At 42.3% G+C, this 15,167-nt stretch overlaps 2 protein-coding genes across 4 annotated transcripts in view; one reads left to right on the forward strand and one right to left on the reverse strand.

Annotated features, from left to right (window-relative positions):
- The window catches only part of fbxo11a (F-box protein 11a), a 31,874-nt gene extending 17,428 nt beyond the window's left edge, over window positions 1-14,446 (forward strand). For 2 of the 3 annotated variants that reach the window (XM_084077211.1, XM_084077212.1), the window contains exons 13-22: window positions 3,338-3,518; window positions 4,516-4,638; window positions 5,776-5,861; window positions 6,413-6,489; window positions 6,636-6,779; window positions 7,988-8,098; window positions 8,707-8,814; window positions 11,770-11,878; window positions 12,002-12,100; window positions 13,626-14,446. In XM_084077211.1, the coding sequence (XP_083933337.1) occupies window positions 3,338-3,518; window positions 4,516-4,638; window positions 5,776-5,861; window positions 6,413-6,489; window positions 6,636-6,779; window positions 7,988-8,098; window positions 8,707-8,814; window positions 11,770-11,878; window positions 12,002-12,100; window positions 13,626-13,755 (1,168 nt within the window). In that variant the 3' untranslated portion in view covers window positions 13,756-14,446. The remainder of the gene's footprint in view (window positions 1-3,337; window positions 3,519-4,515; window positions 4,639-5,775; window positions 5,862-6,412; window positions 6,490-6,635; window positions 6,780-7,987; window positions 8,099-8,706; window positions 8,815-11,769; window positions 11,879-12,001; window positions 12,101-13,625) is intronic. The other variant, XR_014602156.1, reaches the window with a different exon arrangement.
- Window positions 1-15,167, reverse strand: part of LOC311059352 (small ribosomal subunit protein eS1-like) — a gene marked incomplete at its 5' end in the record, with an annotated part of 49,084 nt that overhangs the window by 9,047 nt on the left and 24,870 nt on the right. The gene's annotated exons all lie outside the window — the stretch shown is intronic.

Genomic DNA, 15,167 nt, shown 5'->3' on the forward strand with positions numbered 1-15,167 from the left:
AAGCCGCAGCGTGCCAATCGCGTAGATCTAAACTATTTTTTGTAGTTTACATTAGATTAAGTCATTACCTACATTGACAAGAAATTTCATCCATCTAGACCACAGAAAAGTTGTAAAATATCATTATCTGGTCAAGTGATAATATAAAACTTGTTATTCAAAACACTAAAGTCACATAAAGTCACATAAAGTCATATTAAACTGAAAGTCTGATCCGAGCAGCAAGCGGCTGCCTGTGTTGAGTGAGGCAGCAGCACCCGTGGCAAGCAAAAAAAAAGAAATGCGCACTGGACGTTAGATTACCCCCTCAGGCACAAAATATCATCCATCTAGACCACTAAACCTATTATTACAAAGCACTGAATCTGCATAAGAGCAGGGGGTCCGCGAATCTGTATCACACCGAAGGTATTTTCTGTTTTTATAAAGTTTATCCGACTCCGAGCGATCAGCGTCTCTCCCCCTGCTTGGCTGCATTAGCCCTCACTGATCACTGAGTGCGCGCACACACACACACACACACACACACACACACACACACACACACACACACACGCCAAAGCCTGACATCGGGGACCCCCAGTCCACGGCCCGCCTGGGGGTCCCCGATCGATACACAAGCACAAGCCTGTCGCCTCTTTTTTCTCCAAAAAAACAACACGCTCCGACCGCAACCCCCCCTCCCACACACACACACACACACACACACACACACAGCCCTGGTTCAGAGCGTACACACACACAACCTCCACACACACACACAACCTCCAACCCCCAGGCGGGGACCCCCAGTCCACGGCCAGGGACCCCCTGGCCACCTGGGGGTCCGAGGGTCCGAACGATCCGCACCTCCCCACACACACACACACACACACACACACACACACACACTGAACACAAAACCTCCAACCGCCCAGGGACCCCCCACTGGAGGGTCCACCTCCAGTGAAAAATAACCTCAGCCTACCTTTAGCAGTTTTCTGCAACACGGTGGGATGTCCATATAAAAAATAAACTCCATAGACACGGTCGCCTTTTGTTTTTTCCTCCAAGGAAAGACTGGTGATGCGAGGTTACTTGTTTTTCAAACAAAGTAGCGATGGCCAACTACACACACACACACACATACACACACACACACACACAGCCTCCAAGCCCAGGGACCCCCCCCGGTCCACCTCCAGTCCGCACCGATCATGATGGCACACGGATTTATCCTTATAGAAATAAACTTCATGGACGCAACTCCTGTGTATGTGCAAGGCTGCTAGTAGCCTGTAGTGAGGCGGCGCGCGCGCGTCCGCACACACACACACACACACACACACACACACACACACACACACACACACACACACACACACACACACACACACACACACACACACACACACACACACACACACACACACACACACACACACACACACACACACACACACACACACACACACACACACACACATGATTCATGGCGACTGACGCGCGCAATGATCGCAATACGTTTTTATTTGTTTCAAAGTGATGGTAGCGAGGCGAACACATCTCTCAAGTTACGCGGCGGCGGTATAAACAGTAAATAGTGCACGTACACTTTGTTTTGGGCTTGTTTTCATAGACCTGGTTGCTTACTTCTCTCCCAGAACCTGGCGATCACGTGACCACTGAAAGACGGTGTTCAACCTGTGGATCGGGCCCAACAACGCCTCGTTGTGAGCTTCTTGATAGAAATACTAATGTCCTTGCGGAAATTCATTTTGAGGCAGGCAGACAGGCAGGCAGGCAGACAGACAGACAGACAGACAGACAGACAGACAGACAGACAGGCAGACAGACAGACAGACAGACAGACAGACAGACAGACAGACAGACAGACAGACAGACAGACAGACAGACAGACAGACAGACAGGCAGGCAGGCAGGCAGGCAGACAGACAGACAGACAGACAGACAGACAGACAGACAGACAGACAGACAGGCAGACAGACAGACAGACAGACAGAGGGGGGAGAGGAAGAAGAAGAGAGGGCTGGCTTGTAGATCTGCTATTTTCACAATATCTATCTGTGGAACCAGTCAAAGAAAATGGTGGTCCCCAGTTCAAATATGATTATTTTGGGGGGTCACGCCCTAGCATCCCTTATTTTTATTTATTTATCTTCACAAATTCTCATAAATGGCATAAAATAAAAAGCTGATCTAAAAGCTCAGTAAAAGCTTGTAGATCTGCTATTTGTTGCTATGAATACAGGTGGGGCTTGAGATTTTGACTTGTGTGGGCAAAAAGTTTAGAAAAGGAAGCTCTCGATGAATGTATTGATGTTGCACTTTGAACTTTGATATTATTGTTTATTATTTGAAAAAAAAAACATTTGAAAAAAAAAAACAGTGAATAATTACAGTTTGAAATGAGCTGAAATAAGCTTGCACTTTGGAAACAGTGATAAATGTACAATCAAAAGCATTTTTTTTTTAAATTCTTTTTATAAACAAGTATTTTTTACATGACTGATGTCAATGAAGGGGCAAAATAAATGTCAAAGACTTTTGAAATCATTTTATGCATCTAAAGTGTGTCCTTTTACTAAAACCCTCATATCTCTGAATCTAGAGAAAAAGGTCTGTTTTTGGTGAAGACCAAGCTGTATTCAACTACCTCTAGCTAAAGAACGGAACATGCTATCAACTCACTTTTTTTTTCAGAAAAAAAGAAGAGATTCTAAGCTTTTTTTTTAGATATTCCATTTGTTTATAGTCATAACACAAAATGTTCTGTGAGTCCTCAAATATGAGTCAGAATGGTCAAAATTCCTGGCATTGGCTGATCCTGTTATAGAAAAACCTCTGGCAGTCAATGTGTTAAGACCTGGAACTGTGTCATTTTTAGATTTGAGCTAAAAAGCATTATTTTACACTTTGGGCGATTCAAAAATAGCAGATCTACAAGCTCATAGCGCGGCACCGAGTGCCGCGCTACGAGCTTGTAGATCTGCTATTTTTGAAAAATCGTGAAAATGTGTGCAAATCTTTGAATATATATATATTTTTAAAGCGAATATTTTGAACTCAAATCTTTGCTTCTGGGGGGTCCCTGGAACAAAATATTTTGATGGGGGGTCCGCGGCCAAATACATATAATTTTGGGGGTCCTTGACATGAAAAAGATTGAGCACCGCTGATATAGAAACATACGTTTTTTCAGAAAACTGTTGAGATTTAGGAGACATGTAGAATCGGCTTCAGGTCTCAATGGGTTAAGAAGATGAAGGTATGTAGCTTACAGCTAAGGGACAGTGTGAGGTGTTGAAATGTCCTTTTTGATTTGATCCGAACACAGGGGCAATGCCATTTTCAATGGTAACCAAGGTGGCGTTTACATTTTCGGTGACGGTCGCGGCCTCATCGAGGGAAACGACATCTACGGCAACGCGTTGGCCGGGATCCAGATCCGGACAAACAGCTGTCCTATCGTCAGGCACAACAAGATCCACGACGGACAGCATGGCGGCATATATGTGGTGAATATTTGACTATGGTTATGGCATATATGCACTAAACATTTTTTACGTTACTGGAGTATTTCCAATTTTCAGTAGTTTTACTTCTACTCCACTACATCTCAGAGGCAAATATTATACTTTTTCTCCACTACAATTACTTGAAAACTTTAGTTACTTTGTAGATTTTGATTATTATTACAAGACATACAGTAACCACTTCAGCCCCTAATATACATTTCGGCCATTTGAAAATAGCAGATCTACAAGCTCACAATGCGTCGCACCGCGACGCATTGTGAGCTTGTAGATCTGCTATTTTCAAAAGTTTTGTATGCATTTGAAAACTTGTGAAACGGGACATTCTGCATGATGGGTACTTTTTCTACTTTTGGTACTTTTAAGTACATTTTGATTCCATTACTTCTGTACTTTAACTCAAGCCAATTTTGAATTCTGGACTTCTGGTGTTTCTACGTTGCAGTATTGATACTTTTACTTAACACATCGGGTGCCGAACACGGTCTGAACCGTGTGTTTACATAGTAGCGCTCCGGTGCCCATTGTAATCCTGCGAAGGAAGTGCCAGATCGCTCACCGGAAACACATTTTTTTCCCCCATCCGGTTCCTGTCTATTTCCTACTTTGAAACGCCTATATCTCCGAATCTGTTTCCTGTGGGGAAAACCGGTCATGCGCGATCCCCCCCCGTTGTAACCCGCGAGGGGAATGTTATGGTTCCAGCCTGTAGCCAGGCTCATGGCACAACATGAATCGATGCTTTTTTTGCGTGGATTTGCTTGTAACGCACGCGGAAGCTTTAAACAGCAAAGCGCAGTCAATGGGGAGAATGCTGGCACCCACGGTAAGTTGTTATGAAAAAATGCTGGCACCCGATGTGTTAAGTAAAAAACCTGAATGCTTTTTCCACCACTGGTAACATAGTATTATGTATTTAATATATTGTAGACTAGAGGGTGTGTTAACATGGATGTAACACTTTATGTGTGTCCTGCAGCACGAAAAGGGACAAGGAGTAATAGAGGAGAATGAGGTGTACAGTAACACCCTGGCAGGAGTGTGGGTCACCACGGGGAGTACGCCTGTACTGAGGAGAAACAGGATACACAGCGGGAAGCAGGTACACACACACACACACACACACACACACACACACACACACACACACACACACACACACACACACACACACACACACACACACACACACACACACACACACACACACACACACACACACACACACACACACACACACACACACACACGAGAATGTTAACCACGTATACAAACATTCATGAGAGAATATTAACCCATGAACGCATCTGTGTAACTATTTTAACCCATTAAGACCTGGAACTCTGTCATTTTTAGATTTGAGGAAAAAAAGCATTATTTTACACTTTGGGCTATTCAAAAATAGCAGATCTACAAGCTCGTAGCGCGGCACCGAGTGTCGCGCTACGAGCTTGTAGATCTGCTATTTTTGAAAAATCTTGAAAATGTGTGTAAATCTTTGAATATATATATTTTTAAAGCAAACATTTTTAACTCAAATCTTGGCTTCTGGGGGGTCCCTGGAACAAAATATTTTGATGGGGGTCCGCGGCCAAATACATATCATTTTGGGGGTCCTTGACATGAAAAAGATCGAGCACCGCTGATATAGAAACATAAGTTTTTCAGAAAACTGTTGAGCTTTAGGAGACATGTAGAATCGGCTTCAGGTCTCAATGGGTTAACTCAAATCTTTTCTTCTGGGGGGTCCCTGGATCAATATATTTTGAGATTGGGGTCCTTGGCCAAATACATATAGTTTTGGGGGCCCTTGACGTGAAAACGTTTGAGCACCACTGCTATGGGAACATACGTTTTTTTTTCAGAAAATGTTTGTATGGAATGAGGACTGCCACATAGACTTGATGCACATTGCATTTGCATCAGAGAGTATATTATTGCATAAAAAGTGCGCCTAGCTTCAACGTACCCACAAGTCAAGTTGAACAAATACTTCCTGTTGTGGTTTTGGGTGAACCAGTTGCCGTCTGGTTCATGTTGGGTGCATTTATGACATGATCTGCATATACTCTGCCGCGCAACAATACGTGGAAATGGTGGATACTAGCTCACAACGCATCGCATTGTGATGTGTTGTGAGCTAGTAGATCAGCCTATTTTTGATCAGCTAAATTAGCAATCTTTGTAAAAACTAAACACAAACAAAAACATAGTTTTCTTTTCTCTCTTGTCTTAACAGGTTGGTGTCTACTTTTATGACAATGGACATGGCGTGCTAGAAGACAATGACATCTACAATCACATGTATTCTGGGGTTCAAATTAGGTTTGTGGAATTCAACAGATTCCTCTGTAAATATTTATCCAACTGATATAAAGCATTCTAGTAATGATGATACCGGTAATTATCTTTTGTTTGTGTTTTGGCAAATGTTTGTTTTAGTTTTATCTGAGTTGAAAAGAAATTAAAGGAGAATTTTGGACTAAGTTTTTTTTTTTCTTCTATGATGTTATATCTTAGGATGAATGGTACAGTAGAAACATTTCATAACTCCATCCCAGGTCCGCCACAGCTTAAAACGTGCGCGGATAGGCCTTGCGTTAGATCGCGTATTTTAATAGCACACAATTTTTTTGTGTGAGATCTGACGTTCATAGTGACAGAACACTGTCAAAAAGAAAAAAAAACAAGTCTCGCTAGACAATATTGAAATCTCGAGATTTCAATCTCGTCTAGCGAGACTACTGTTGTTGTTTTTTTCTTTTTGGTTGCATAGTTTTCTTTCTCTATGAACGTCAGATCTCACAAAAATAAAATAAAATAACATAACATGTATCATACAGCTCACAATCTCTCTCATGTTTCCCTCTTGACAGGACGGGCAGCAACCCCAAAATCAGACGGAACAAGATCTGGGGAGGCCAGAACGGCGGCATTTTGGTTTACAATTCTGGTGAGAAGAAGGCTTAACCTTAACCACATGGATGCTAGCATCCCTGTTCTGAGGCAAACATTCGTAGCTGATCTACAGGCTCACATAATGGCATTTCCTCCCGATACTAAAACATGGATGTGTGTGTGTGTGTGCGCGTGTTTCAGGCTTAGGCTTCATAGAGGACAATGAGATCTTCGACAACGCCATGGCAGGAGTTTGGATCAAAACGGACAGCAACCCCACCCTGCGGAGGAACAAGATCCATGACGGCCGGGACGGCGGGATCTGCATATTCAACGGAGGACGAGGTGAGTGTCGCTAACCGACCTTTTTGTGGTGTTCACCACAAGCTGAGATGATCACTGAGAGGATACTAATCACAAATTCAAGAATGTCATGGCGGGTTCTTTTGCTGCACAACAGTGACTCCATGCCACCACTATTAGCCGAATGTCTTAACCCATTAAGACCTGGAACTGTGTCATTTTTAGATTTGAGCTAAAAAAGCATTATTTTACACTTTGGGCTATTCAAAAATAGCAGATATACAAGCTCATAGCGCGGCACCGAGTGCCGCGCTACGAGCTTCTAGATCTGCTATTTTTGAAAAATCATGAAAATTTGTGCAAATCTTTGAAATATATATATTTTTAAAGCGAACATTTTTAACTCAAATCTTTGCTTCTGGGGGGTCCCTGGAACAAAATATTTTGATGGGGGTCGGCGGCCAAATACATATCATTTTGGGGGTCCTTGACATGAAAAAGATTGAGCACCACTGATATAGAAACATACGTTTTTCAGAAAACTGTTGAGATTTAGGAGACATGTAGAATCGGCTTCAGGTCTCAATGGGTTAACATTACGTTTTTAACATCATAATTAAAATCAGAGACTGATGAAGGCTGGATAGCCCATACGTCTGTCATCTTGTCATCTTGAGGCATATGGAACAATTAAAAAAATGACTTACGATTTATTGAACCATTTATTTAGACAACGCACCGAAGTGGTCAGAGCGCGGTGGTAGAGACTAGGTTGATACCATTATTTCCCTAAATGACACAAGACAGGTCTTATCTCTAGTTTAAAAGGGATAGTTCACCCCAAAATTACTTTTTTCTATCGATTAGTCACCCCATGGAGACTTGAATTCATGGATATTATTTCGTTTTTGTCGCATTCCTAAGCCAACCTTTTGATGACCGGCAGCAGTTCTGGTAAGAGTCTCCTTTGTGTCTGCTACCGGAACCGCTGCCTACTGCCAAAAATAAAATAAAATCATGAATTCAAGTCTCCATGGGGTGACTAATCGATAGGAAAAAAAAGCCCAATTTCATACGATGGTCTTGCTTGGTGAAAATAGCGATCTACAAGCTCACAACAACGTGTCGAGATGAAACGAGTTCATAATCTCCCCGCCTCCCCACAGCTATAATGGACAACATGCCAATAACGGGGGGGACAGCAGGTCTGAAAGTGATTATCAACAGAAATGTCCTCCGTTTGTCCTCAGGTCTGCTTGAGGAGAACGACATCTTCAGAAATGCCCAGGCAGGAGTCCTGATCAGCACCAACAGCCATCCCATCCTCCGGAAAAACAGGATATTTGATGGCTTTGCTGCAGGTGGGTTGTGTCAGCCAATCGGCATGCTGACTGTGATAATTATTTAACTAAAGAATGGCTCAAATCTAGTGCAGTGGTTCTCTAACGCAGTGTTGATTTGACAGCAAATTTTGATTTAGTTTTAGTCAGTCTTTTGAATAAAATTCCATTTAGTTTTATTTGTCATATTTTAGTCGTTTGAAATGTTTTAGTTTTTGTCTAGCTTTAGTGGACTAAATATCATAAGATTATAGTCTATAGACTAAAATGTATTTTGGCGGTGCCTTGATGGCGTCGTAATGGCTGATTTTACACTTGGTTGCATGCTGAAAATAGCCGATCTACAAGCTCACAACGCGTCGCAGCGCGAACTTGTATCTCCTATTTTTGAACATTGTTTTAGAAAATCTTGAAAATCTTGGAAATGTTTTTATTATTCTGGTCTTCTGGGGGTCCCTGGCACAAAACATTTTCAGATGGGGGGTCCGTGGCCAAATAAATATCAATTTGACTTAAAAGTTTGAGAACCATTGGTGTAGACAAACTACCCTAGCTAATGGGGCGTGTCTGTCCTATTGGAAGTGAAAGACTCCGGACTTGAACGTTTTTTTTGTTCTTGTTGTATTTAGGTATTGAGATTACAAACCATGCCACAGCAACCCTAGAGGGCAATCAGATTTTCAACAACCGCTTTGGGGGGCTGTTTCTCGCATCTGGTGTCAACGTAACAATGAAAGGTAACTACTTCTTTCTTTATCCATTTTTAACAAGCAAATGTAGTCACAACCACGTCAACATGTACACCATACACATGACAAAGCAAAACAAAACGCAAATTGAATACAAAAAAAATAAGCAGAAAAAAAATAAGAAAATAGTGTCATTCAGTTTCCATTATCCTTTACCTAGCATGCAGGCCTGTCAATCCTCTTCAGAGTAAAATAAAATGGTAAATGGGATAGCGCTTTAACCCATTAAGACCTGGAACGCATCTGTGTCACTTTAGATTTCCTTGGCTATTCAAAAATAGCAGATCTACAAGCTCATAGCGCGGCACCGAGTGCCGCGCTATGAGCTTGTAGATCTGCTATTTTTGAAAAATCTTGAGGAAAAAACATTTTTTTCTTTTTTTTCAAAAAACAAAAAAAACGGTTAGGATTTAGAAATGTTTTAAGAATTGCCTCAGGTCTTAAAGGGTTAATCCAAAGCGCTTTACATAGATTGTGCATTACATTCACCCATTCACACACACATTCATACACCGATGGTGGAGGAAACCATGCAAGGCACCAACCTGCTCATCGGGAGCAGTTAGGGGTTCAGCGTCTTGCTCAAGGACACTTCGACACTAACTCTGGGGTAGATTGGGATCGAACTGGAAACCTCACAGCTAGCTTCCTTCCGGCCACTCTACCGGCCACTCTACCTCTGAGCCACTGCTGCCCCTAGATCAGGGGTCTTCAACAGGGGGTCCGGGACCCCTAGGGGGTTCTCAAAGTTACTACAGAGGGTCGCCAAATCTTTGTGTGTTATCTTTTTCTTTTTTTACCTTAACCACTTGAACCCTGGCATCCCTTTTCTGAGGAGAACTTTAGCCAAAAATAGCAGATCTACAAGCTCACCAAGTAAACCAAGTAAACAAGTAAACAAAAAAAGTTTAATCTGAAACACAATTTTATACACTATAGGAGGGGGTCCCTGCTTCATTTCTCTCTCAGCTAGGGGGTCCTTGGCCTGAAAACGTTGAAGACCCCCTGCCCTAGATCATTCCACTGATCTTTTTAACGACTTGAACCCTGGCGTCCCTATTTTTGGGGGCTAACATTTGGCGTCACAACACGACAAGAAGATATGCTGTTTTCGCCCAAGAGATTTGTGGTCGAGGGGAAAAATAAGCAGAACAAATATAGAGCCCTGGGGGCAACCCAGGTCAACTATTTATAGTAGAGTTTAGCTGGTTAAAAGTAATTGTTTTTCTTGTTTTCCTTTAAGAGAATACTTTCCTTCCTTTTAGTCAGGGGATATTAGCAGAATATTTTCCAATCTTGGAATAAATTCCTTACCAAAAAAAATCTTCACCAATGTGTTTGTAAAGGTGTCTAGTAGTAACACATCTCACAAAGACTGAAATGCAGTTTCCCTAGGAGAATTTTTGACAGCTCCTTAAAGTTGGGCTACCCACCATAACCTTGGTTAAAAAAAAAATCCAAATTTAATTCTGTTTTAACACATTGACTGCCAATCGCGTAGATCTACGCGAACCTATTTAAAGCCGCAGCGTGCCAATCGCGTAGATCTACGCGAAGTGGTCTTTTTTGTATTTTACATTAGATTAAGTCATTACCTACATTGACAAGAAATTTCATCCATCTAGACCACAGAAAAGTTGTAAAATCTCATTATCTGATCAAGTGATAATATAAAACTTGTTATTACAAAACACTAAAGTCACAAAAAGTCACATAAAGTCATATTAAACTGAAAGTCTGATCCCAGCAGCAAGCGGCTGCCTGTGTTGAGTAAGGAAGCAGCACCCGTGGCAAGCAAACATGCAGCACAATGCGCAGATTACCCCCTCAGGCACATCTTCACAAAATATCATCCATCTAGACCACAAAACCTATTATTACAAAGCACTGAAGCTGCATAAGGTCAGGGGGTCCGCGAATCTCCATCACACCGAAAGTTTTATCTGTTTGTATCAAGTTTGATCCGACCGAGCGATCCGACCGAGCGAGCAGCGTCTCTCCCCCTGCCTGGCTGCAGTGCAGCCCTCACTGATCGCTGAGTGTACACACACACACACACACACACACACACACACGGTAAGATGATACAAATCCTCACTGTTTCATTTCACTCTGAGAGTGTAACCAAATGGACCCATACGGGTTCATTTGGTTACATTTGTTACACTCTCAGAGTTACACACACACACACACACACGATCCGCAACCCCCTTCCCCCCCCCCCCACACACACACACACACACACACAACCTCCAACCGCCCAGGGACCCCCCACTGGAGGGTCCACCTCCAGTCCGCGCACAGGGACTGTGGAAAAATAACCTCAGCATACCTTTAGCAGTTTTCTGCAACACGGTGGGATCATGGCAAACGGTGGGATGTCCATATAAAAAATAAACTCCATGAACGGCCGCATTTTGTTTTGTTTTTTCCTCCAAGGTGGAAAGACTGGTGATGCGAGGTTACTTGTTTTTCAAACAACGTAGCGATGGCCAACTACACACACACACACACACACACAACCTCCAAGCCCAGGGGGTCCCAGGGGGTCCCAGGGGGTCCCTGGGCTCCGCACCGATCACGGCACACGGATTTATCCATAAAACTCCATGGACGCAACTCGTGTGTATATGCAGCCTGTAGCGAGGTGGACGCGCGCGCACACGCACACGCACACACACACACACACACACACACACACACACACACACACACACACACACACACACACACACACACACACACACACGTACGTCTTGGAATTTATTCCAAGACTTTTTTTTTATCCCCTGACTATTTCCTTCCCAATGCTCGTGTCATTTGGTCACAAATATTTTTGACATTTCATTTGCTACCCACAAATTGCTTATTCAAGTTTAAAAAAAAATGTAATGGACTTCAAACAGAGCTCAGCTAATTTGTTCTTTTCTCCCATTTTCTTAGATAACAAAATAATGAACAATCAAGATGCCATAGAAAAGGCTGTGAGCAGAGGTCAGTGCCTGTACAAGATTTCAAGCTACACCAGCTATCCAATGCACGATTTTTACAGGTAATTATCTGACTGAGTTGGATCGTCACAGTCTCAAAAGCTGTGTAAATCTGTATTCAAGTCTCACGGTTCCTTTTTTTGTCTCACGCACGGCTTGTCTCGTGTCATCCGTTTCTCTCATAGGTGTCACACCTGTAACACAACAGACCGCAACGCCATCTGTGTGAACTGCATCAAAAAGTGCCACCAAGGACACGACGTGGAGTTCATCAGGCATGACCGGTCAGTCATACAATTAGCAGGATGCAAATATATGATCAGATCAAAAAAATCTGTTGACCCATTCAATCCGGAAATGGTGTCATTTGAAGATTTCTTTAGCTATTCAAAAATAGCAGATCTACAAGCTCATAGCGCGGCACCGAGTGCCGCGCTATGAGCTTGTAGGTCTGCTATTTTTTGAAAAATCACGAAATTTTTGCAAATCTTTGAATATATAAATATGTTTTAAAGCACATTTTATTAACTCAAATCTTTGCTTCTGGGGATTCTGCAAATGTCTTTCAGTTCACCAAAAGCCTAAGGTATGGCATTAATATCAAAGGCCACTAAACACTCATAGGATGATAGTGTGCCAAACAATCTATCTAATCCATCTATCGTTAACCCATTGAGACCTGAAGCCGATACTACACGTCTCCTAAATCTCAACAGTTTTCTGAAAAACGTATGTTTCTATATCAGTGGTGCTCAATCTTTTTCATGTCAAGGACCCCCAAAATTATATGTATTTGGCCGCGGACCCCCATCAAAATATGTTGTTCCAGGGACCCCCCAGAAGCAAAGATTTGAGTTAAAAATGTTCGCTTTAAAAATATATATATTCAAAGGTTTGCCCACGTTGTCACGATTTTTCAAAAATAGCAGATCTACAAGCTCGTAGCGCGGCATTCGGTGCCGCGCTATGAGCTTGTATATGCTATTTTAGCTCAAATCTAAAAATGACAGTTACTTAATGGGTTAAGCAGAGACGTCAGGGGGGGCAAAGCGCTATCCCCCCCGCCTCTCCCTTTCGGTCAGTCTTTCAGGCCAGGGTAGGCAAGAGCTCACTTTAGCAGACAGCTGTCCTACCTAGTCTCTACGGTGGCTATGCTTCTGGCCAAACACAATGTGCTGATCAACTGTCATTTTCTTTTAACATGCACAATTCCGTTTTCAGAGTGGCACGGTTGGATAGAACAGAGAAATAGCTAGCCTGCCTGTCTTGATAAGCAATCGATTTGACCGTTTCTATTCATTGGCCTCCTATGCAACAACAAAACACAACAGTATCACATGAACAGACCAGTTACAGACCAGAGCAGTTTCACTCCAAACGCAGCACATACAAATTGAAGAGAATAAGCCAGCAGTAGCCTAATCCTACTGATGCCTTTAAAAGTGAGCATATATACATTTGATGGCACACAGACATACACAACAAGGAAGCAAAGAAAAAAAGAGACAAGTGACGAAAAGGTACACGGATTGCTGTCTTACCTTAAGATGAACTTAATGAAAACAGGCATGATGATTAGTCCAACAGTAGTCCAATAGTATTACTTTACCAAATGTAAACAACTGTCTGCCACTGACTTGGAAAAAGGTGCTGCTGCTGCTGCTGCTAATTAACAATAATATATTGCACCTGTGCTGACCTACTGAGGGGAATATACCATTTGTCAAGATAGGGGGGGAATACAAGTGTTGTAGACTCCACTTTGAGAACCAAATGTATTAACTTTACTTTATTTTGCTTCCCCTGCAGATTTTTCTGCGACTGTGGTGCCGGGACGCTGTCGAACCCGTGCACGTTAGCAGGAGAGCCGACTCATGACACGGACACGTTGTATGACTCTGCTCCTCCTATAGAGTCCAACACATTGCAGCACAACTGAACTTCCAGGCTACAAAACAGCGATGGACACACACACACACACAGACTTCATTTCTTACGTCCTGCTTTTGGAGCAAGAAATCCGAACTTTAAAAAAAAAAATGAAATTCATTCTAACAGAACCCATGAAGTGGCTTTCAAATAAAGAAAAAAAAAAGACTTGGGACAAAAATAATGCTGAAAGGAGACATTCAAAAAAAGGAAGTTCTCTTATGGATGCCACACTTTTTTTTCCTTTTCCCTGCAATTTATCGACACAGAAAGAGAGGACTCCTGGATGGAGAGCAGATTATAGTTGACTCAGGGCGTGGTGGGGGCATGTTTGGACGAGAGCCATCGGGCTCTCACCCGCCTTTTGAGAAGTGGAACATGGAATATTGCAGTCATGTACCGACCCATTGTGGACACAACGCTCAAGTCGTAAAGAGGCATTCTTTCCTCATGTGGAGGCATAAGCTCCGAATACAATGCTTCCATCACTGGGCAACTGTTGAGCTCGTGTATACATACGTACAGGGGGAGGGGGGGAATAACCTAGCACTTCAGCTTTTTTTTTCCTTTCTTTTTTTAAGAAAATGTTGATTTGATTTTAATGCCTTTTTTTTGTGTAGTTTTGTATTTTCATGCAAAAATCTTACTGTACTTGAATGTCTTTTATTTTATTAAATGTGTTTATTGTTTTGTTTATTACACCCTAGGCTTTGCTGTAATTGTACTCATGTCGCAGTATCTAACTTCTTTCTGTGAAAGAGAACGGAGAAAAGAGAAAGATAACACTAAACGTTTTCTCCAGCAATGTTGACCGCTTTACACCTGCAGTTCAGCACAATGCATATTACTGATAATATCTGAACCCTTTCACAAGACTTAATTTTTTTTAGTCTTGTCTGTTTGGAGGAGCACCATACATGTTAAGTGGTTGTACATAAGCTGAAGATGTAAAAAGCATTTTGGAGGAAATCATAGATCAGTCATAATTTGCCCCAATCTGGAGTGGTATGAATATTGTAGGTTAAGCCGTATTTTATACTTTGTCATACAAAAGTATTGCGCCAAACATTTTGAAAATAGCTTATCTACAAGCTCACAATGTGAATCACGCACTGATTGAAATAGAGCAGTGGTTTTCACACTTTTTCGTGCCAGGGACCCCGAAAATGTTCAAAAACAGCAGATATACAAGCTCACAGCGCGTCACTTCACGAAGTGACGCGCTGTGAGCTTGTATATCTGCTATTTTTGAATAGCCAACGTATACAATATGGATAATGGGGTGAACACATTAACACCTCTTTCTGGGGACCCCCTGGAACCCACTCAAGGACCACTGGTTGAGAACCAAATAGTAAGAAGTAGGAAGGGTGGTTGACCCACTGACAGGAAAGAAGGTCTCCGAGACTGAATTTCTGATCT

The sequence above is a fragment of the Gymnoscopelus microlampas genome (genome assembly GCF_963454915.1).
Source record: "Gymnoscopelus microlampas genome assembly, chromosome: 13".
Taxonomy (NCBI): Eukaryota; Metazoa; Chordata; class Actinopteri; order Myctophiformes; family Myctophidae; genus Gymnoscopelus; species Gymnoscopelus microlampas.